The sequence below is a fragment of the Pteronotus mesoamericanus genome, unplaced genomic scaffold, assembly GCF_021234165.1.
Source record: "Pteronotus mesoamericanus isolate MK-2021 breed Mesoamerican mustached bat unplaced genomic scaffold, CSHL_Meso_final contig_90, whole genome shotgun sequence".
NCBI lineage: Eukaryota > Metazoa > Chordata > Mammalia > Chiroptera > Mormoopidae > Pteronotus > Pteronotus mesoamericanus.
The window spans coordinates 30,175,441-30,200,067 of NW_026555277.1; the positions used below are offsets into that span (position 1 = coordinate 30,175,441).

General features: G+C 42.5%; 1 protein-coding gene across 10 annotated transcripts in view; it reads left to right on the forward strand.

Moving 5' to 3' along the window:
• SLC1A2 (solute carrier family 1 member 2) overlaps positions 1–24,627 on the forward strand; it is a 138,690-nt gene that overhangs the window by 106,404 nt on the left and 7,659 nt on the right. For all 10 annotated transcript variants that reach the window (XM_054585910.1, XM_054585906.1, XM_054585904.1 and 7 more), the window contains 4 exons: positions 780–1,013; positions 5,852–6,046; positions 9,724–9,858; positions 21,872–22,103. In XM_054585910.1, the coding sequence (XP_054441885.1) occupies positions 780–1,013; positions 5,852–6,046; positions 9,724–9,858; positions 21,872–22,103 (796 nt within the window). The remainder of the gene's footprint in view (positions 1–779; positions 1,014–5,851; positions 6,047–9,723; positions 9,859–21,871; positions 22,104–24,627) is intronic.

Sequence of the window (24,627 nt, forward strand, 5' to 3'; positions counted from 1 at the left end):
ATGTTAGAGTAAGTATGGAAAGAAATACTTTCAGACTTAGAAGTGATAAAACCACACTTCTCTAAATGTACTGTTTGGCTCAGATGGGTTATTTTGTTTTATGTTCTCTCTCTCTCTCTCTTAAATATATTTCCTATCTTCCATGGCAAAAATGAAGCAAATTTACAAACACCAGTTTATAGCATCTTGAAACTTGAATGAGAAACTCAAGATCTGTTCCCAATTTTCTTTTTTTAAAAATTTTATTTATTTATTTTAAAGAGGGAGGAGGGGAGGGCAAAAGAGAGGAAGAGAAATATCGATGTGAGAAAGAAACATCAATCAGTTGCCTCTCATACACGCCCCGTCGGGGGACCGAGCCTGCAACCCAGGTGTGTGCCCTGACCAGGTATCAAACTGGTGACCTTTCACTTTGTGGGACAATGTCCAACAGACTGAGCTACACTGGTCAGGGCTGTTGCCAATTTTCAAGAAGGAGCTGTGGGAAGACAAATAAAACAAGATTCTCAAAGACATAGCCTGCGGGTCTATCAGCTTTAAATTCGGTGCTTACCTATGAAATGGTAAAGCTTATCTCTGCTCTTCCTAAAAATCACCTGAGCAACAAAGCTTGCCTTTTTTTTTTAAGCAGAGTAGAAGTCACCAAATCCATGGACCAGATTTCAGATAATGCAGTTAATCTGAAGTCAAATGTAGCATCTGCTGAATCTCATGGCCCTCTTCCAGCAAAACTCTGAACAAATTTCTTCAGTGATTTTTTTTTTTTTAATGTTTTTCAGGTACTCTCCCCTGGGTATTGCCTGTCTGATCTGTGGGAAGATCATTGCCATCAAGGACTTAGAAGTGGTTGCCCGACAACTGGGAATGTACATGGTCACGGTGATTGTGGGCCTCATCATCCATGGGGGCATCTTTCTCCCCTTGATTTACTTTCTAGTGACCAGGAAAAACCCTTTCTCCTTTTTTGCTGGCATATTCCAAGCTTGGATCACTGCCCTGGGCACCGCCTCCAGGTACAAAATGCAGAAATCACCTATTTTTCTCTCTGCTCGCTGTTTGACCCTCTTTGCCACTTCCTCACTTTCAAAAACCTTCCCCTCACAAAGTTCAGTGAGAATGCTTTTTACGTCTCCTTAAACTATTTTTGAAAAAAGTGAACACTTTGTATTTTTGGCTCCTTCTAGGAACTTCTGAGCTTTCTGATGAACGTTTTTGCTGGTAGGCAAGTATGCTGGAAATATGACCTCACATTAAATTTCTCAGATGAATACATGCTATTAGCCTGCATGCCTACCTTGCCACATAGAGCATTTAGTTATTAGTTTTAAATGTTTTCCGAAAGAGTATAACAGGATGTTATTCTATTGAAGAAGTTCTCCCACCTGTGATTTGAAAAATGCTATCCCAAAATATCAGTCTATTGGAGTAATTTTTCAGAAATAGGAGAATGAGCTTTTATAGGGTAAATGGTGTTAGGTGAGGTTTTTCAAATAAACCAGAAATCAGTTAAGTGTTTGGCCTTTGCATGAACCTTTAATGGGCCATTTTACCCCACTGATTTTAAGAAAATTAGGCTGGCATTGATTTGACTTGACCTTAACTGAGAGTCAGTTCCTTTTTCATTACCTAGTTCAAGTACCTCAGGAAGCAATGAGGACTCAGGAGAGAAAACAAATTTTTGATCGCATCTTGGACTGAATTTAGCAAAAATAAACAAGAACAAGTACATAAGAAGAACCTGGCGGTTCATTCTTTCAGTCTGTAATAGTTGTTTGTATTTCCGTGGGTCACAAACTAGGACTGAGGTCATAAAGCAAGTGGCAGGAAGGTGAGCAAACCCACGGCTCAGCGTTATCTCTGGAGTCACAAGTCGGCAGGTCCTTGTTGCAGAGCCCATGACTGTGCACCGCCAACAAGGTGGCTGCTCCGCGACACAGGGTGACTTCTGTCCCAAAGCTACTGAACAGGCAGCCAGGTTTTCCTTAAGTGACCTAACAGGCAAATGGTGTTGACTATCCGAGAAGCCTAATTATATTTCCATCTTGCAAATCAGTGAGAATTCAGGACTAGTAGAATGTGGGGTTTCAGAAAACATCTGAAATATATATAATCCTGGGGATCTAGATTCTGTATTCAGTTTCCTAAGGTAAAGGGAAACACTCCAAAATTTGCTTTTTCTTTTTTAGCCCTGTGAATTTCTTATGGCTAAGTATCTCTATCATAAAAATCCTCTCTCTTTGGAGAAAAAGTAAATCTTTTTTTTTTCTCCAAACATAAAACAACGATGTTTAGTTTTATTTTTGTTCTCTGATTATGAGCATGGTATTACTCATCGTGAAAAAGTTCAGACAGTGAATGAAATTTGAAGAAGGCAATGAACATCAGCAGTGATTCCACCTCCCAGGGATAATGGGTAGTAAGCAACCTTTTAGTTAACCTTTACAGTTAAATATCTTTCCAGTTCTTACTATATGTAGATATGCCATTTTTCACTGGTCAACATACCATAAAAGTTATATCTATCAACATAGAGCTTTCCACTGTTTTAAAAACTGCGTAACAGTACTCCGTATATACCACGGTACAACCCCCAGCCCCACCCCATGATGCGCACTTAAGGCATGTCTATTAAATGGGACTATGACAAGCATCCTTGTAAATACCTCTCTGCAAGGCTGCCTGATGACCCCCTCAGGATAACTTTCTAGAAGTGGAATTTCTGAGTCTAATGGTAAGCACATTGACAGTTTTAAAACGTATCACCAGATTGCTATTCAGGAAAGTGCATTCGTTTAAGTCCCTCTACATGGGTGTGAGAGAAAGTCTTTCACCACCTACTCACCAGCACTGGCTGTTATCAGCTACTTTAATACTTTCCAGTCTTATTGTGAAAAATGATCTCATTGAACTTGCATTTCTTTGATTATGAGTTAGAGGAAGCATCTCTTTGCATTCCTATTCACCACCCTGCCCTCCCCTCCCCCTCCCTGTGAACTTCTTGTGATTTTAATTCCCTGTTGGGATATTCATCCATTCCTGTTTGGTTTTCACCTCTCTTCATGTATCAAAATATTAACTCATGTGTCAAATGTTACAAATAATGTCCCCCTCTACTTTACACTTGTCTTAAAAATTTACAATACTTTTTGCCAATAGAAGTTTTTAATTTGTACATTGTTGGAGCTGTCAATATTTTCCTTTAGTATTTGGTATTTGCTCAGGGACATCTCCACAAAAGATTATAAAACATTACTTTATATTTTGTTCCAAAACATTTATGGTTTTGATCTTTAAACTATTTGAAAAATATTATTATTATCCTTTTTTTAAATAACTCGACAATTATCCCAGTACCTTTGTAAGACAAGGTAAATCTGGAAGTCACATTTGTACGTAAATGAGACAAATGATTGGCTTATTTGGCCAAAACCACACAAATGTTAGACCCTTTATTCCTCCTTACCCTGTATTTCATTTGGGGAAAAAAGAAAAAAAGCAAGACACCAATGTGGTTTTAATCTTCAGTTAAAATGTGGATGTGGAATTTCTTAGGAAAAAAAAAACCTTCTATTAAAGTCAATGTGACAAGAGTCAAGTACTAAGAATTATCTCTGCCATCAAGGCCAGAGGGGAAACACACAAAGCCCCAGGACAGCCAGCGAAATATCCTCTTCACTGCCTTGGGCCTTGGGCCAAATGGGGCTGTGGAGGGGGGCTGACCTCCTTTGCTCAGTGGGCAGAGGCTGGTGTCAGGGGGGCAGGCGGGCGGGGGACTGGCCTGGGACACACCTTTCTGTCTCTCTCTGACTTCAGCACATGCTGTTAAAATTAATCTGGAAAAGAAAAAAGAATCTCAAGTATCTGATAGTTATTATTAGCAACACGTTAAGACTGTCATATAGTCATTGAGGCCGGAGCCAAAAACCAACATCAAAATGTGAGAAGGGCAGAAAAGTGTTAAAATGCTCAAGCCTCAGTTTGCATTGGTTGGGTATACATGGGTTTTTAAGACACAAGTCTGTTCAGTACAGACTTTCAGAATATTTTCTTGCTTTATCCATTATTTTCCTAATCTGTTTAATTATCTAAGGATGCCTTTTGGGGAAATGGATGCAATAATAAGAATTAACTTATTCCAGTCCTCCCTGAAGTGTCCATAGATTCACACCATTGAGAATCCCAGCCACCAACCATGGCTGAGCAGCCATTTCAGACCAATCATGGTGTCCTGGCAATCCTTTGATGGGGTCCTAGGACAGGGTGGGATGGGGAAGGTACAGGGATAAAGGGACCCTAACTTTTCATTACAACAGCGAGGACAGCAAGCCAGGTATGCTGGCATCCTCATATGTGAATGAAGTCAGACTCCAACGTCTCTCCTTGGGCTTATAAGATTTTAGTAATGGGAGGTCTCCAAACATTCATTTCTTCTCCTTATCTAAGACCAAGAAAGGGCTCTGAGACAGACCCCTAAGCCGAAATCACTAAGAATGTTCCAGTTATATGACTCTGACTCGCCTAGATTGTTGTCAGTAACTTGTGGATCAGTGGTTTAATCAGAAGCAGGCTTAGGTGACGCTAATATTTGGGCTTCTAATTCTTTGGTTTTATGTAGGCCCTGAAATCTGCATTTCATGTAGCTCCTCAGAAGGTGGTGGTCCTCTCCCATTCTTTGAAAAACCAAGACCTCTGCAGGTGTCTGTCCAGCTTGGCTGGGGCCCTAATTATGACTAGTAGAAGGAGAACTATGACTAAGGATGTAAATGGAAGACAGAGAAAATGCTGTCTGCTTTGGAGGTTTGCATAGAAAAAACAAAAAACAAAATAAGAGAATAGACCACAAAGCACTCTCATGACAGTTTGCATGTTTGGCATTACTTTCCAAGTTGCTTAAACTTTGAAGCCAATCCACCCACCCTCCCACGCATCTCTACGCACGTGGAAATAATATTCTGGTCTTCAGTAAACCATATTCCTACAGGTCTCCTATTTTAGAGGACACACGAACATGCCAGGCATTCTGACCTTAGAGGCTGGGTCATGTGGTCATTGAATCCCCATCCCACGCCTGGGAGGAGTGAGGCTGAAGTCACTCCATACTGGGTCTTTGATTAGCTACAAAGCACATGCTTTTCTGCCCTATGTCGTTGGGAGACTGTAGAGTTGGCCATTTATCAAGGAGTTGGACTGCCTATGGGGGTCCCCAGTGGATTGTTAGAAGCTTGGGTTCAGGCTGAACAGTGCCGAACATGTTTGTCCAGCATTTACAAAATTAAGAGGCCCAGCTCGGGGCAATTCCCAGGGGCTGACACAACCCACGTAGTCATCTTCTTGGAATCGGTGTTTCTAACATCAAATTATAGGTCATTTAAAAATCCCTCATTCTTTTTCACTGTTGACAGCTGATTCTTTTCTGACCCATTTTTTCTTGCATCCCAATTAATGTGAGCAATTAGATGGGCTTCATTATGAATCCAAGGTGGAAATAGTGACCAAAGGAAAAAGGGAATTTGACGCTCTGAGTAGATGTCAAAAACCAGAACCAACAAAAATATTTTGCTGCCTATTAACATCTTAATAAGATTGAATTTGAATCTCCAAATTACTGTTTTTAACTTGGCTCCAGACACAGCTTTTGCTTTGTATGTCACATTGCTCAGTTGAAACAGAAGGATAAAAACTTTGTGGTGGCATTCAGTTTCTTTGTTCTGCTTCTCTACAGTGGACCTAATTCCTCTCTTCTCTTCTCTCTTATCCTCCCCTCTCCTCCCCTCCCTCTCTCTTCTCTCTCTTCCCCCAACTCTTCCTTCTCCCCCTCCAATCACCCACCTTCCTTCTCTCTGTTCCTTAGTGCTGGAACTTTGCCTGTCACCTTCCGTTGCCTGGAAGAAAACCTGGGGATTGATAAGCGTGTGACCAGATTTGTCCTCCCCGTTGGAGCAACCATTAACATGGACGGTACAGCCCTTTACGAAGCAGTGGCCGCCATCTTCATTGCCCAGATGAACGGCGTTGTCCTCGATGGAGGCCAGATAGTGACTGTGAGGTGAGTGAGACGGCTGAGTGAGGCCCTGAAACGACCTTTCACCATATCCCCTTCTACATTAACTGCCTTTGACAGGGGCTGCTTGAATTTCAGTTCTCCTGGCAGAAGAAAGGTGAAGGAAATAACAGGGAAGAGGAATTATTGGCAGTCTCAAAGGGAAAAGATTGTGACTGGAGGGAAGCCGGATCATACCAATGCCTTCTGTTGGTGTGGCACATATGAAATTGCTTTGGAAACTTGATATTATTTGAATTTTCCCAACCCTGTGATGTTGCAAGGCAGTTATTTCTATGCTCATTTAATAGGTGAGGAAGCGCAGGCTTCAGGGATTCGTCGAAGGCTACATCATTAGTAATGGGCCTGCAGGGCTATATCTGAGGCCAATGTTATCTGATTCTGGATTCGGTTTTTCTTTCATTAAAATATGCTCCCTTCAGCATTCCAGGGGGTGATGGATGAAATGATGACATACTGGAAGAGATTCTGCAATACAACAGAAAACATCTTATTACACATAGATAGCAAATATTTCTGTTTTTACTAAAGCTATTTTTTTTGACCATATGTATTCATCATTTAAAAAATTCAGAAAGAACCCTCTCCCAAGGGGTCATTACAAACACATGGCTTTTCCATGAACTTAAAGATCACACCTACTTGCCTATATTAATTTATCTAATTCTCACAACCTATGAGGTTGTACTTGTCTTTGTGAGCTCATGCTGCTGCAATAAAATACCATAGACCAGATGGCTAAACAATAGACATTTCTTTCTCATAGTTCTGTGGGCTGGGAAGTCCAAGACCAAGGTGCTGGCAGACAGCTCCTGATGAATGCTCTCTTCCTGGCTCACATCTAACCTGCTTCTCACTGTTTGCTCACATGACCTGTCCTTGATATGTGGACTGAGATAGCTGGTTCTCTTAAGTTTCCCTTTATAAGGGCACTAATTCCATCATAAAGGCTCTACCCTCATGACCTAATTACCTCCCCAAAGCCCATCACATTGGAGAGTGGGGCTTCAACAAATGAATTGGGTGGGGGGCATATAACTCAGTTCATAGCAGCAGTATAAAGGAAGTAGCCTCAGTTTCCTAAACTGTATAATGGGGACAATAGAGGGTTGAGAGCATTGTGCCTGGCACATAGTCACCTGTCAATACATGTTAGCTACTAGTATTATTACTGTTATTGATACTAAATGAAATATAGAAAGAAGAATGTGACAGTGACAAAGTTAGGGGAAACATACTTCAGGTCAGAGTATTAAGCCTTCTAAATCAAGTCTTAACAGACTGCATGAGAGACTGCCAGCCTCCCTTGCTTTAAAACTCAAGGATGAAAAGGGTTCCTTAATGAAGCCCCTTCTTTTTAAGCCAAGCAGAGATGATTTCCAGTCCCTGAATTCTTGGCCTTGAAGGCAACCACCCTGCCCATCAAGCCCATACCATGAGATGAGAACATAGAGATGGGAAAATAGACCAGTGACCAAGTGGTTCTGAATTCCTTAATTCAGAACTTTTAATGTGGGGAGGGATCAAGGGACATCAAGAGCAGCATGGCACTGGAGTTGAGTATACAAGTGTTCAAATCCAAGCAGACCATGTTCAAGCTGTGTGACCCTATATTTCTCCACCTACTGAATCCATGTTTTCCTCATGGAAAGCAGGTACTACTATGTGAACCTTGCAGAGCTAACTGGAGGTTCTGCTAACATGTGTGCAGTACCTTACACAGCATCCAAGACCCAGCCCTAGAGAAGTGAGCCAGGGAGAGGAAGGACACAAAAAGCTGCAAGGAATAAGAGGATGGAAGGGAGGTCACTTTCAGGGAGCTTCTGCGGGACTTAGAATTGCACAGACAGCCCAGGAGGACATAACTGAGGCGGAGGAACAGAGGGGGAACCAACTGCCAGGAAGCATTCTCTTTATAGGATTTGTCACACACAATCAAGAGGTAACCAGACAATGTGGCCATTGTGCAAAGGGATGTGTAAGCGTGACTCATAACAGAAGCAACTGGTGGTGTAAATACAACGGTTGAGGCCGAGTTCATTGAAACTTGGGAAGTTCCCCTTTGCTGGTGCTTTATCCCTGTCAGGGAAATGGCTGAGAATTCCCATCTTCCAGCTCTTGGGGCTGTAGGGAAGTTTTCATTGCAAAGCAGCCTCACCCTATGGAGATTTTCTGATAAGAATAGTAATTGACATTTATTGGAGGGTTGCCATGTGCCTGGCCTCTTCTAAGTGCTTTTTATTAGCTTCTGAGGACCCCATAAGTGAGACAACATTATTATCTCCTTTTTCACAGATAAGGAAATCAAAGCACAAAGAGGTTAAGTTGTCCAAAGTCATGTGGTTAATATTTGGCAGATCTGGGATTTGAACCCAGGTCACTCAACTACAGAACTTTCACTGATAATCACAGCACACTGCCACTTTCAGTGACCCAGATGGATCCAAGGAAAACGGAGTTCTCTAAACCCTGAAACCAGCCCCTTATTGGTAGGGCAGGGGAAGAGCACAGATAGGTTCTGTAGATTCCACCCAGGGAAGCTGTCTTTACTATAACAGGCCTAAGTATGGAAGGAGGGCAAGAAGGAAAAACAACGCAAACCACAAAATGTCCTGGGGCCTTCCTTTCCTCATATGTGAGATTCAATAAATTAGGTCCCTCCCAACTGTGAGAACCTCCGGGATTCTGCACTTAGTCACACAGACAGTCTGGACTTTGGTTACACCAGTTTAGGAGACTGGTTCTTCTTTTGGAGCTGGAAGAGCTGCTCTAGAAACTCTAGAATTTTATTACTGCAAAGACATCCACCCCTCTATTCTTTCCGACACCCGCAAAAGCAAGCTGGGAACCTTGTATTCTCAGAAGCACCCTTCCATTTGGAAATCACAGCTTTTATAAATGGCATGTAGGAAGAAGGGGGAAAAGTCACTGCCCTTCGCTAGACCACAGAGGCCCCTGGTGTCTCCACAGGGAGCCTGAATCCTAGATGAAACCCGCTTCCAGAGACAACTTGAAAATGGTGCTGGGTGTGCCCTTGGCATTGCTTGGAAAGAAAACAATGGGATGCTTCAAAAAGAAAACCTCCCATTCTTTCATTGTCATTTCTTGGCGCCTTGTCTGAATAATGGATTTTCCAGTCCATGATCAAATGTCCAGGCATCTGAAACTTAATGTCATTTGGAATCTGTCGATTTGTTCCCCCGATGTCCATTCAGATGGGTCTGGATATTTGCTCTTCTGAGTTCTCATGTTAACATCGCCAATGGTCTTCTCGGACTCCTGCCACGTAGTCCAAAAGTCTCTGGTGCTCATGGAGACAGAAAGGTGTAAGCTACCATGGGATCATTGAGGGTGATTTGTTTTTCTTTTTTAATATTCCCTTACCTGCTTTTAGAATCACATTTCTTTTATTTAAGCCCTGTGATATACTAGGCTACATGAATATCGTGATGGGGATAAGGCTTCAATCCATGAATTTCTCTGTTTCCATCACAGTTAAGCAGGATCCAAATAGACCCTAATTCCTGGGTCTCGGTTCTCTATTTCTTGGGAAGGAAAAGGGAATTTATGACTGCTGGAAACATGAGAGCTTAAAATTGCCAGAGATGGTTCTGCCAAGGCCATTTTCTCTTCTCATGACCTGACCTTCTTTGTTCTCACAGCCTCACAGCCACACTGGCCAGCGTTGGTGCAGCCAGTATCCCCAGCGCTGGGCTCGTCACCATGCTCCTCATTCTGACAGCCGTGGGCCTGCCAACAGAGGACATCAGCCTGTTGGTGGCTGTGGACTGGCTGCTGTAAGTGCTTGCAGATGGGGTTCTGCTGGGGACATGAGTGCTGCCCCCAGGGTGGACAAGATGCAAGGTTGCAGCCAAGACTTTAGCCAGGCCTCCTTGCAACTCCCTCACTTCCTCCCTCCCTCCTTTCCTCCAACATTTACTGAGTGCCTGTTTGGGAACCAAAGAAGAAAAAGAATCTATGAGGGCCTCCCAGTTGAGTAGAGGAATCAGATAAATTATAATACAAAGTTAGAAGCTTAACAATAAGGAACTAACTAGTGGTGCATGTGAAGGACCTCAAATCATTACGTTGAGTGAATGAAGCACAAAGGAGTATATACACTATGATTCCATTTATATGATGCTCTATGAAAGGCAATATAATCTCTAGCAATAAAAGGAGACAAATAGTTGCTGGAGCTTGGGGGGTTGTGAAGGGGGGGCCCTGAAGATTAACTGGGATACAGCACAAGGAAATCTTTAGAAGTAACAGAAGTGTTCCATGTGCACAAGTGTGCATAGGTGTCTACATCTGTCAAAACTCATCAAACCATGCATTTAAAATGGGTACATGTGTTGCATGTAAATTACTCTTCAATAGAGTAGATAAACAGATAGCACACACATAAAAGGGTAGTGATACAGAGAGGCTCCATCCCAGTCTAGGATGGGAAGGCAGAGTGGGGAAATCAGGAAACAATGAGAATGGCTACTGAATTTGAGTGTTCACTATGTGCCAGTTGTATTATACTGAGCACTTTACATACTTTACTTCTTCCTCTGACAACTCTTGGAAGTTGGGTATTATTACTCCCATTTTATAGATGTGGAAACTGAGGGTTAGGGAGGTAATGGGACTTGAATATGAACAGAGATTTGACCCTAGCTTGCTTGGTTTGGGAGGCCACCCCATTCATAATTGTGACCATAGTTAAGCTTCTAAAAACAGTGATAGCTGAACTGAGTCATAACGGGTAGGTAGAAGTTACCCAGGTATGCATAGACAGAAGGGGGAACAGAGCATTCCAATCAAGGCCAGCCTACATTGTCAGGCAACATTGTCAGGAACAATGAGTGATTTAATATTGTTGGAGCACAAAGTGTGAGGCAGGGAGTGGCAAAAGTTGAGGCACAATGGACAGCCTTAATGGCCATGCAGAGAAACTTGAACTTGACTGTCGATACATAGCCCAGCTACCTTTCCAAGTGAAGGACATTTTCCTAGAGTAGGACACTCCCTCCCCATTCACACGTGTGGGCCAGTCTAGCCAGATGGTCCCTGAAATGGAGGTTGGAATCCATCCCTGCTAAGTGTGCATTCAGACTCTGACATTCTGTGAGATGTACATCGCCCCCTCCTGTCCAGTCTTGGAGCTACATGACAGGGGCTGCGGGTACCATTAACTTCAGTGTCAGAGGCACAGAGGGAAAAGTGCTGGCACAGAGATCCACGGCCAAAGTACCCACACATTTTTAAAACTGTTTCACATGCCATTGGCAGTATTTCTAACATGGATTAGCACAGATTTTAAGAGCCAGAAGCCACATTTTATGGACTTGAGTTTCCCCAATGCTAAAATAAGTTTCTTCCCTCTATATTCACCCTTCCAAGGAGAGAACCATGAGCATGTGGGAAAGAAGGACATCGGGAAAGGCCAAAAGATAACCTGATCTCTCACAACTTGCCCACCAGTGAGGTTTAGGCTAAAATGAGAATTGACTCCCTGGATATAATCCCCTTAACTCAGGAGGGCTAAAAGGAAAGTCATGAATCTTCCTGACTTGTTCTTTTGTCGCCAGAGAAATTCTCTGGAAATGGCTTTATTGGGAAGGCGAGGAGCACATGAAATTACCTCTCATCTGTCTCTGCTCATCTTCCTCAGGTGGTGGCAGTGAGGGGCCTTGTGTTGACCCCAGCATTTAGCCTTTCTCATGATGTCTGCAGACAAGGCAGCCATGAGGCAACTAGGATCTGAAGGTGGGGTATGATTGTAAGGATAGGAAGAGTAGGATGAAGAAGATAAAGTAGTGAGGTAGGATTTGGTTGGGAAGGAAGACAAAAGGAAAACAAAGACACTGACAATAGTTTGGGGGCAGAGCACACAGTAAGAGCTCAACAAGTGCATTTCAAGTTAACCACAGAATTGCTGCATAATAACCAGGGGCTTTCTACACAGGAAGAAACACAGAGGAAGCTACTAAAATCCCATCTACTTCTCCTGTGACTTTTGCTTACTGAGTCCTCTACCTCTTTGGCCCTTGAGCCTCTCAATACTGTGTTGTCAGCAAGTGTCCCTTGCGTACTATGATGACATTGCTTAGTCTTGTCTTGGGCTTGTTTCTGAGGCTCAAAATTCACTTTCAGAGATTCAGCTCTTAAAAATTGTTATTATAAGAGCTTCCCCTATTATAATGCAAATACCTTTGAGTGGAGAAAAAAGGGTTAATATTACTTAGGAATGAAGAAAGGGAGCTGATGGCTGTGGGTAACACAGTGTTCTTCGCACCTGTTGAAAATTAATTCCTAAAGAGCCCTCATGGGTGAGTCACAGAGGAAACTGTGAATCACAAGGGTCAAGCCTTTCACCGGGGCATGGGAAAGCTTGTGTGGCCAGGTTAAGGCCCTTCACGCCAGCACACACCACTTCCTAGTTAGTACCAAGCAGGTCTAACAGTGGGCAGTGGGAGCAGAGAGGTCCAGAGTTGGAAAGGTTGGGGAAGACAGACCCAATAGTGTCTCCTCTGGTTCCACATGCTGCCCAGAGGATTTTTGTTTGGCCTGTTTTATTCCTCCTCCCAGGATTAAAATGAAACAAAGCAAAAAGTCTAAGTGGGGACTGATGGGATACACTCAAGGTCTCAGCCACTCTTAGAATTCAAGTCGTCTGGGCCCAGGAGGTCAGCCGTTGTGGACCTGGTCTTCTTGGCAGCCATTTCCTTCCCTTGCCCATTGGATGAGACTCAGATCATGAAACATCCAAGACCCTGCCTGCTTCTGACCTAAATATTAGCGAATGGAGTAGGAGGGCCGGGCCTCCCTGATCACCCCACACAGGCACTTGCATGCTCACACTTGCAGAGAGAGTGGGGTGTCCTAACTTCAGGGCTGAAACATGCTCACAGAAGAGAGTTGGCTGAACAACAACAAGATGATGATACATTGGGATTAACTATGTTGATGACACTGTATATGAGAAAACTCCATCCCAAGTTGGCTGGAAAAGAAGGAACAAATGAAGAGCTGTCTTCAGGTTCTGGGCTCTGATCTCTGGTGATCAAAGGAAGAGAGGGGAAGAGGCAGGTGCCCTGGGTCTGAGGTCTACACTTACTCTCAGTAGGACTTTGGACAGCTGCTTACTCTCTGGACGCCAACCACATCATGTGTACAATGGGAACAATAACTAACCAGCTTGAAAGCAAAGTCTAGACCCAGTGCCCTTGAGTGTCCTTCTAGTTCTAAGACCCAGACTAGGATTCTGCTGGTGATGGATGTTTGTATACAAAAAAGCATGAATGTTCATTTTAAGAAGAGAAGAAAAAGGGAGGGTAGATGATCCTGGGAAAATGTGCATAGGGATCTGTAGCTAGGTCAAATCTGCTTTGAATTAGTAATGGTGCTGCATTCTTTCCCACCAGCAAGAGGAGTTCTGGAAACACACTCTTGGTTGTGGGCTCTGTGTCTCTTGAGTGCCCTTTAATGTGCAAGCGGGGCAAGGGGATGGGTTAAGATAGAGGTGCAGAGGGAGGCTGGTCGTTTCTAGGGTACAGTGGGATGTTTTTCCCTCTCAGCAAGATTAGTAAGCTTTCATAACTTGAGCAATTTTTCAAATTAAAACAAACCAAGCCTGCAGTGACATTTAATATGCCATGCTGTTTGCCAACTGCTGGAGACCAGCCAGCCTCATTACTGTCCACCAAGCCCTGGACACTTTTCAAATGGCAGGCTAGCTGCTCTGTAAATGTCACAGTGAAAACCAAGATTCTGGGCCCTGAAAGGTGCCTGAGTCCTCGAACACCGGATGGACAGGGCTGGTAGAACTAGAACTGTCCCCAGTGCCCAGGAAGCAATTTGTGTCGGGAATTCTTGGCAGATATTTTTAAGAGCCCTTTCTAACACCCCCTCACTTGGAGGAGATAAAAAATGGAGTGAAAACTGGGAGCCAGTACCAAGGAGAAGTAATAAACACCTGGGCCTGACCAGGTGGGAAAAGGAAAGCCAAAATAAAGTGAAAGCCAAGTGGATTATTGGTCCATTTATCACATGAGACTGCACGTGAGATCATTTCTGGTGACACATTTACTAGTTTAGATATCGTTGAGATGGCATTTAAAAGGAAGGCCTTAAAGGGCCCCCAACCCTGCAGGGGGTACTTGGAAGCTCCCCCATGAGCATCCCTCCCTGGAGGGAATAGAGTAAGATTCTCAAACTTGAGCATGCACCAAAATCTCCTGGAGATTCAGAAAGGCTGGGGTAGGGACTCAGAGTTGGCATTTCTAACAAGTCCCCAGGGGATGCTGATGAGGCAGTGCAGGGACCTCACTTTAGAAGCAGTGGACTAGTGATGGGGAAAGGGGAGCAGGAGTCCTTGATTGTGGGTAGTTGAGCATCTCTATACTTTTTTGAGCACCAGTTGACAGAGTTGACAGTTCATGCCTCTATACAATGAAAATCAATGGAACGGATACAGGATATGAATAACTAATACTGAATGAGTGCTTCTAAAGTGTCAGACATTGTTCTCAGCACTTTACATGAATTTGTTTAAAAGTTGCAACAATTTATGAGGCAGCTAATAGTACTATGCCCATTTCACAGCTGAGGAGACTGCGGGTCTGAGAGAAGTAACCTATCCTACTTCAGTGGATATTGAATGACTAAACTGGAATTCAAACCCAATGATCAGGCTGTTGTTCCTTGGGCATCCCAGGCCTGCCAGTTTGGGTTCTCATTCCTTTATTTAAGACACACATGCACACACACAACTGATTTGACCCCTACTCCATATCTGGTGGAAAAAGAAAAGCTATTCCTAAATCCACTATCTCTCTGAAGATTCCAAGGGTTTATCCTGAAGTCTTTTCCTTTGATTTCTCTCTTCCACTGACTTCTTTCCTACAACTTACCTCATCTTCAGTCTATGTCAAGCTCAGCATGGTATGCGGCCTTTTTCTACTCAGTCCTTCCCTCCACTGCCAAAGTGCCCCTGCTTCCATGCAGTATAATTGCAGATCAGCGATCCTATGGTTCTGCACAGCAATACCATTCTTAAGAGAACTACGTGCTCACAAGGGGAGGGGCAAAGCTCCGGGGAGTCATAAAATTAAAAAGAAAACAAACAAACAAACTCCCTTCATTCACAGTTGGATCTCGAAGGGAAGCAGAATAGGCCATGCCAAAATGTTCCAATTGGCATGTGGATTATTTCGAGCTGAAGGCAATCAAGGCACAACAGACTCAGGACAACTTTTTACCTCCCCCCTTAGCTGCCTAAAAGAATTTAGAAAGGTGGCCTACACCAGGAAGAGAGCTATTACCAGAGATAACTTATCTGCTTGGCAGGACAAACATCTGTTTACCAAACATCTGCTCTTCTCATCTTTCTGTGAATCATCTGCCTTCCCTTCAAAGCCCCAGGGCCCCCCACCCCTTCTCCTTAGCTCAGGATGGTATATGATCCCCAACTGTCTGACTGCTGGGAGTCTCATATTTTTATGGGGCTCCCATATGTACAGAATTAAATTTGGTTTTTTTTTCTTGTTCATCTGTCTTATGTTCATTTAATTATTAGACCAACCATAGAACCTAGAAGGGAAAGAGGGACAGTTTTTCCACCCCTACAATCTCAACTCCTGTTTCTCTGAATTAATCATTATTAATAATTTTAGTAGCACAAAAATAAAAGTTTACAATTGGGCATTTCTTTTCGAGAAAAGAACGCTTTAGTGTTCCCCACCCCTGGCAATCTCGCCCTCCTGTGTTCGCCCCAGCCGCAGTGGCTCCACACCTCGCTGGGCCTCCTTGCCCTCCTTCTCTGTGTCCTTCTCCGGCTCCCAGGACACCTCTCTCATGTCCATAGGCCAGGTGGTTCAGCCCTCTGTGTCTCCCTCCTCTTCCTTGTAGATCTTGCTCCAAGTCCTAACTTTTCACCACCAAAACATCCAACCGATGTTTGCTAAACAAAAAATGGTTCTTTTTCTAGAGTTAATCTGCCCTCTTACACTCACAACCCATCCCCACCGCCACCTTCTTCAGAACCCTGCCTGTCCCCTTCCCCATCCCACCTGCCCATATTATAAAGGGATAAAACATGGTATCAGCCCTCAAAACGTCTAGTGATGGGGACAGATGTGGTTAAAAAAAAAAAAATCCCAACAGAATGTACTAGGTGCAAAAAGAGGAATGTATAAGACTTGGTAGAGGAATAAAAAGAAATGATACTCCCCTTAATAATAATAATAATGATAATGATAATAACAACAACAGCAATGATGATGATGAATAGCCAGGGTGGAGCACTCTGTTTGTGTCAGGCCTTCTGTATAAAGAATTCGGCAGAGGACTTCTCAGATGACAAGCACTCAATGCATGTTAGCAGTTATTATCTTCTCAACATGATTGGAGGTGGGCATTACTTCCCACATCTTACAAATAAGAAAGCTGAACGGGAAAGGCTATGTAACTTGCCCTGCTTGAGCCAGGATGGCAATTCAGGCTTGAATCAAAATTCACACTTAGCCAGTGCTTCCTGGGCTCTCCTTTCCTACCCAAACTCATGCAGCTTTAGCTCTTGGATTCCCAGAATTGTGTCAGCCTCTCAGGTCTGGGTGACCCCTCTGCCATCCTGGGCACCCTGCATCTGAGAGGTAGACACGATGGCTTGTTTCTATGAATGTTAGGTTGAATCACATAAAATTGCCAATATTTGCTATTTGGGGACTTATGGCAATTTCATATTGTAGAAGCCAATAGAAGGAACCAGATGAATTCAGGGCGACCTTGCTTCTCTGGCTTCTGTTCTTCTGTGAGAACCAGGACTTCCAGACAATTCCACTATTTTCCCACTAAAGGATTTAGATCAAGAGGTAGACAAGAAAGAGAAAGAGCACCTTATTTTTTCTGGCAAGAAACTGGACCCAGTGCCTCAGTGTGAAACAGCTGATTCCCCTCTCTCATCTCTGCTTCCTGGTAGCTCCAAAAGCTATGTCATCAGTAGTGAATCCAGCCCAATTAAACATCCTGCTCTCCTCTCTGCCTCCTTCCCACAGTCCTGATGCATGGCATCCAGACCCAAGGATAGTGTCAAACATTCTAAAATTCTTTCTACCAAGTAACCTAGAAGCTCCTGAGGTCAGCAGAGTTTCCTAAATGATCAGAGCTGGTTGTGAGAGAAAGTGAAAGTATTTGCCTATGAAGAAATTTTCCACAAGTGAACCATAGACTCCCATATTCTGCTTTTGGCCAGAGTCAGATTTCCCCAGAGTTGGTCAGATATTCCCCTGGTGGCCTCAGAAACAAACCAAAAATTCTTCTATCTCCTATCTCCCTCCATCAACCATTCTTTCTCTTCACCTTCTCAGTCATCTTCTTGACTAAGTTGATTGTACATAAGGTCACCACTTCCTCACCTCTCATTCAATCTTCCACCTGTGGCGAGTGGACTTCTCTCCGCCTCTGTAATGAAAGTGCCCTCGCCAGTCAATGAGGGCCTCTTCATTGCTACAGCCAAGAGACACTTCTTTTTCTTATGTCACCTGAGTTCTAGGTTGTTATGGGCACTGTCCACAACACCCTAATTGTTGAAACATGCTTCCCCCAAACACCTCTACTTTCCTTTCACCTTTGCTGACTCCTACTCCTGAAGTGTTGTCTGCTCTTCTCACTCTGCATTCTCTCCAAGGATTAAACTAAACACTCCCCTGACATCCACCCATGGCCTCTCCAGGTGTTGAGTCCTGATTCACTACCTGCAGCTCAGACATCCCTCTTGACCTTTATTTAGTCCATATTCCCAGCTGCTTGTGGGACATCTCCCCTTTGCTAGGTCAAGGCGCTCACAGTCACTATGTTCAAGCTGACACCAGAATCTTTCCCACCACAACTAGTTATGCCCCACAGATATGCTAGCCCTGTCTACTGGCTGCCCAAACCAGAACCCTGAGGGGAATCCTTGACTCTTTTCTCTTTTATTCTCTATAACCAATTAGTCCTCAAGTCCTGTAATTCTGTCTCCTAAATCTCTCTCAAATTCATCTTGCTCCATACCCACCACCTCTTCGCTAAGTGGATTTTGCTCTGTCCGTCTTGCCTTTCTTCAGTCCATTCTTCAGAATGGAACAAGTGTGGTCTTTGTTTTCAGTGGCTCCTCATTACACTTGGGATAAAGTCCTAACTCCTGAACTGGGCTGATGAGCCCTTACATGATTTGGTCAATTCTTACTCTCTGCCTCTCACTGTGTTCATTAGCCACCCTGAATGCTCCTGCGTGTGCCTTCCTCTGATATTTCACATATGTTATTTTTCTCTTCTCTCTAGTGCATTGTCTCAGACTTATCCTTAGAATCTAACTCAAAATACTTCTACTCAAGCCTTTCCTGAGGCCCAAGGATAGATAAAAATGTCCTACCTACAAAACCCCAAAGCACCCAGCCCTTATTGCTATTATAACATTTATATCATTGTAGTGGGGGATACAAACAGTAAAGAGTGTGGGTTCTTAAGGAAAAGAGAGCATCAAAAAAAAGTCCTTGCTTGCTCTTTACTGCCTGGACACCTGGCATTAATGCCCTGCACACACCAAGATGTTCATTATATGTCTGTTCAATGAATGAATGAATGAGTGAATTAACAAAGAACTCAACAAGTCTCAGAATCTATGTTCTGTTCCTATTTCCACTTGGCTATTTTTATGCTTATGTGCCTCTGACATCTTTAGTGAGTACTTAAATCGTGCTAAGTGTTTCTCTCATTTCATTTGACCCTCACAACCTTCTGTAAGCCTGGGATTAGCCACATACCATATTTCATGCTCAGGTGAAAAATGATTTGCTCAAGGTAAGAGAGCCAGGATATCTTGGTTAGAGTTTTAGCCCTCAGTTCAGGACCCTTTCCCTCTTGACTTGGTGTCAATCAAACATCAGTATGCTTTGATTCTACCCAACTCTTATCTTCCATTCAATTCTGTCCTGGTGACTACTTCCATTGGCCAGAATTCCTTTTCAAATTTAAGGAGATCTTAGAGTATGGAAGAGATATAAGCAGTGAGTGAATTTGGGGAAAGCTCACCCAGAAATCCTATTCCAAAAATGGGTTCAGTGGTTGTTTAGGAGAGTAGCGATTTGGTATCAAAGAAAGTCAAGGGCTTAGGAAACAGGAGTTTATAAACTTGTGTTACCCATTTGAGTGGAAATGGATTTATTAATCTGAAAAAGTCATTGACGCTGAGCATAGTATTTTGTGCTTTTGCCTGCATGATGGGTTATGAGTGATCCCCCAAAGGGAAGGAGCATGGAATGGGTATTAACTCTGGGACAAAAACTGGTTTTGTCTCCTCCAAATCCTATAAAATAAGTGCTTTGGCTGCAAGAGGAAAATTGTGGCTGAGAAGTCACCAAGATCACACAGTAAGTGGCTGAGCTAGATTAAAAAATCAGAGTTAATGGCTCCCAGGTGCTCTGTATTGTGTGGCAAGCAGTGAATTCTGTAGTCACACTGCCTGTGTTCAAATTTGGTTCTATGACTTTACTAGGATGTGTGACTTTGGAGAGCCACTTAATCTTTCTGGGCCTCAGTGTTTTTGTCTCTTAAATGTGGATGGTACTACTTAGAGAGTTGTGATGAGGATTAAATAAGGTAATATCTAGAAAGCATATTCCTATACCTATTATCATCATTAGCATAATTGCCACCACCACCTTTGATTGCTCTTCTTGCTAATATGGCAGATTCTTCTGGTTCATGAGATGAATGGGTACTCAAACCATTCCTCTTGAAGACTTTAGCACTCTTAAGAATTTAACAGTTGGTCAAAGATGTTGGGTGCATAACTCAGAACACATGCCCGGAAGGGTTGAAACTATAGTTGCAAAGCAACAAAGTAGACCACACTTGTATGATGGACAAATAACTCAGCTAGTTAGTTGGGAATGCTGCCAGAGGAGTTGTCCTATAAACATGGCTAATGTCTTCAAGGGGAGACAGTAGCTTACCTAGGCATTTTTGGGCAGGTTCTTCTTAGGAGCTGTCCGAAATATATTTTAATTGACTTGAGATTTATAGTAATGTTAAAAATACACATCATGTAATAATTAATGTTTTGTGAGTTCTTACTAAAGTCTGGAACTGCTACCACTTTATCTTATTTAATTTTCACAACAATCCTAATATAGTGAACATTTTTATTATTTCTATTTTATAGATGAGACAACTAGGCTCACGAATGTTGAGTATGATCAGGGTTGTCCAATAGGTCAGGAAAAGAGCTGGTACTTGAATCCCAGTCAGGCTGCCTCCAGGGTCCATGATTTTTCTTAAACACTTCAGGTATTTCTTCTCATACCCTAACGCTGGGGCTTCTTAGCAATATCTATAAGTGCCTGACTTTGTGAATGACCCCAAGACTCAGCCTTCACTCACGTAGACCCTTAGGCAGATTCTCCAAAGCAGAAAAGAGAAGAGCAGTCTCAGATGGAGAGGTGCTACTGAGGGTTGAATTCAGGCTAAGATCTTCATTTTTCCATGGACAACCTCTTCCCACTTGAAACCAGGAGAGCTGGCTCACCAGGTCCTTGCAAGTAAGCCAGGCCAGACTCCTCCTCCTACTGCTTCATTACTGTCATTTTCTAATGAGAAATACATTCGATAATAGCAACTGGAATTTATTTTAGGCCTTTGTTCCAAGAACTAATTAATGTTTCTACTTTGACTTGAACTAATATATATATATATTTGAATTGAATTGAAGGCTACAGTGTTGTGTTCTGGGCTAAGATGTCTCAGCATAATATTTACTGAAAATCTTTCCTCCCTCCTTCCTTCCTTTTGTGTGTGTGTGTGTGTGTGTGTGTGTGTGTGTGTGTGGTTTTTTAGCATTCTTCTCTTTAGGCCTTTCAGCATCTCACCAACATGGTCAAAAGGACTCTTCACACTGATTTGAACTTATGGAGGATAGAACATAGCTTACTCTTAAGCACTTAATTAGTTTTCCAGTTGCTGATTTCTTAAGAGGGGGAGTTTTTAACCATCTTATTTTTTCAAAGCAGAACTTGAAAAACAAGATTTGAGGAAGGATTTTTCTTAACAGTTTCTTGTTCAAAAGGCACTCTAAAAGGTTTTTTTTGTTTTGTTTTGTTTTGTTTGTTACTAAAGAGAGCAAGACAAAGTTTTGGGTTTTCCAGGGCATATAGTCACTACACATATTGGTCAGGAGGAAAATTGTGGCTGGGTTTCTTACCCAACAGCTATGTCTGTGTATTTATTGTTGTTGTTGTGAGGTGACTGGGGTGCAGGGGGAAAGGAAATGTTAGTTTCAACTCTTACAAAAGACAAATTTTCTATTATTAGAATTCACAAGTGGTTGTTCTTTCCGCTAGAATTCATGTGTAATGTAAGTGGAGGTAATCTTTGACGTAAAGTCTTCTATGAATAGTTTAAATCAAGAACTGCCAGACACAGTTAAGAGTGTCTAACGTCTGGGTACTACTTTTGAAATCTGGACACATTGTTTCCCTCTAATCATTCCTTCCCTTTTCCTCCTTTTGCTTTGCTATTGTTTTATCGGGTGCTTACCCTTCTCAGACAATTTTCTGAGCAATTTACATACATTTTCTCATTTAATTTTCACACAAGCTTATGAGAGAAGTATGATTTTATCTCCAATTGACAAAGAGGGAAATCAAGTTTAAGCAACTTGCCCGAGATCAGGAAGAGGGAAAGGTAGAGAACTTAACCCTAGGTCTCTGGTTCTAGACCTTGACCTTTCAACCACCATAGTGTTCTGCTTCCTCACTAAACATTTCTATTCTTTGTCCCCAGGGATAGGATGAGAACTTCAGTCAATGTTGTGGGTGACTCTTTTGGGGCTGGAATTGTCTATCACCTCTCCAAGTCCGAGTTGGATACCATTGACTCTCAGCACCGAGTGCATGAAGATATTGAAATGACCAAGACTCAGTCCATGTATGATGACATGAAGAACCATAGGGAAAGCAACTCTAGTCAATGTGTCTATGCTGCACACAACTCTGTCATAGTAGATGAGTGCAAGGTACCTTTCCCATTCATGGATATTGAGACGTGTATATAATAGTGCATGATTGATTTTTTTTAAATGAACACTAAAGCCCTGCATGCAGTATTGTCACATTTGTCTTTCTAATGAATCATGTAATCCAAGCGTCTACGGGTCCAAGATCATCTAACTTTGTGTCTAACAAGGCTAGAAATCAACAGATCTAACAGTGAAAGAGCCAATCAGTTGCTTCTTTCATCCATATGATGTAAAACAGTCACTCTTGTTCCCCAATCCACCCACTCCACAGATCTTATTGGTTTTCTTGAATATTTTCCCCAAGGATTACAGTCTCTAGGGTTTTGCTGGCTTTCATATTTTCTATTCCTCTAGTGAAGTAACAAGAGAAATACCCAGAATCATTTGATTGTTTAGCACAAGTATTCCTCCTTGCTGTGTATCATGTATAGGTCAAAAATGTGCTCACATAACTGTGCAGCTATCTTTGTCTTCATTATTTTTGTGGGGATATGAGTCTTGACCTGGCAGTTACTTTGCTCCAAATCTGAGGAAAATGTCAAGTAAAAGATAACTATTCTTCAAGACAATCATGCATAGATGTCTTCTAAAAAACACTGCATTTCACACTGCCTGACAGCCCCATCTTTCCTTTGAACTCTTCCAAGCTGTTGGGTGCTAAGCCTTCAAGCTTGATAGGCTCTTTCCAGCCTTCACTGTAACTAAATTGACATTGTCAAAGACAGCATGTCATGACCAGAGTGAAGCAAACTTGGTGAAACCCTGGCAGGTGAGCAGAGTCAACCCTGGGGGCTGGGTTGCTAAAATGGTTCCAGGCAGTATCTGAGGACAATTTGAATCCAATGCAGATTTTTGATACCTTTTTGACTCCTGTTGACAAGATCTCATTTAAGATTTTATTTATTTTTTTAGAGAGAGGGGAAGGGAAGGAGAAACAGAGGGAGGGAAACATCAACATGTTAGAGATACATTGATTGGTTGCCTCTCACACACCCCCAACTGGGGACCTGGCCCACAGCCCTGGCATATGCCCTGACTGGGAATTAAACCAGCAATGTTTTGGTTCACAGGCTGGCGCTCAATCCACTGCCCTACACCAGCCAGGGCAACAAGATTTCATTTAATAGTTTATTTCTTTCTGTATTCCTTCTGGGTCATTCTAAATATACACAATGGCTTCTGCTAGGCAACTAAGGTTGACACAGAAGCAATTCTTTCTGCTGGACTGCAACTTAGGTCAAGTCTAGTGGGCCAATCACCATCTTTTGCTCATCCATCTATATCGGATGCATGTGTGGATGAACCAGGGCTCTGATATAAGTTAGGGAGAGACCCCCCTCCCCCACCCATCAAGAGACAATTGCATAAACTAATTGACTCAGTGAAAAATGATTTAAATTATTAGAAATTCAGATGTATCCAAAGAGTATACTCCATTCTTTTAGAAAGGCAGTATTTTTCACATTTAAATAAATGCGCTGGATTATTTCCCATTAAAATGTTAGTTTGGGTCAACAAGAGTCAACATTTCCAAGGAATGACTTTTTGCTCTATTATATTTACTAAGTATTTATCATGTGCCTTGTGAGCTTTAGTTGAGCACCCCATGATCTGGGGCCTGTAAGCTGGTTGTTAATGATAAGTATTTAGTTTCCTATGACCACCTATATTTTGATCATTCACCAAGCATTTATTGAATGGTCATTATTGGCACAGCCCTGACTTAAGCATGGGAAAACAGGAAAATGAAAGTACGGTTTTGTGGTGGTGATAAGGCTAGATCCCAAATTACTGCCATACAAGGAAGCAAAGTATTATGAAACAAAATGAAAACACATACATTTTTTAAATTTTGCAGTTATACAGAAGAACAATCCTAGTGGTTAATTGTCTCTGGTGTGACCCTTCTGAAGCATCTCAAAAGGCTTAGCAATGTTGTATAAGACACATTTTGAAGAAGAAGATGTATAAGCATGAAGATATCTTTAGATTTCAGACCTCCTGGATTTTTTTCCCCCTCAAAGGACATTAAGTACAACAGGAGAAATCTGCTTTATTTTTTAAGCAAAACAATTCAAGTTCTAAAAGGAGATGTTTGTCAATTGTCTCTTTCAGTAGGAAGTAAGCCCACAAAGAGAGGGACTGTGTCCCCTTTGTCACTGCTGTGTCCTAGCACCTGCAGCAGAATCTCTCATACAGCAAGCACTCCAAAAATATTTGTTGGGTGTATCCTTTTAGCATCTTGACCCTATTCTTTAATTCAGGTCACCTTTTTTGCTGGACAGTTCCATAGAGACAGTGGCTCAGTGTCTCTCCATAATTGACTACCCAGCCAACCGCTTGCAAACTTCTTAGTGAATTAGCATTTAGATGGTCAAATGGTAGGTCATGGAAAGGATGAAATGGCCATGTTGCTTTCATAACTATTTCGGCTGCTTGCATTCTTTTAGGGAAGTGACTGGGTTCAGCTCAGTGAAGGTCCCCAGCCTTTGCTAGGTGAGGCAAATTGACTCTTCTCACT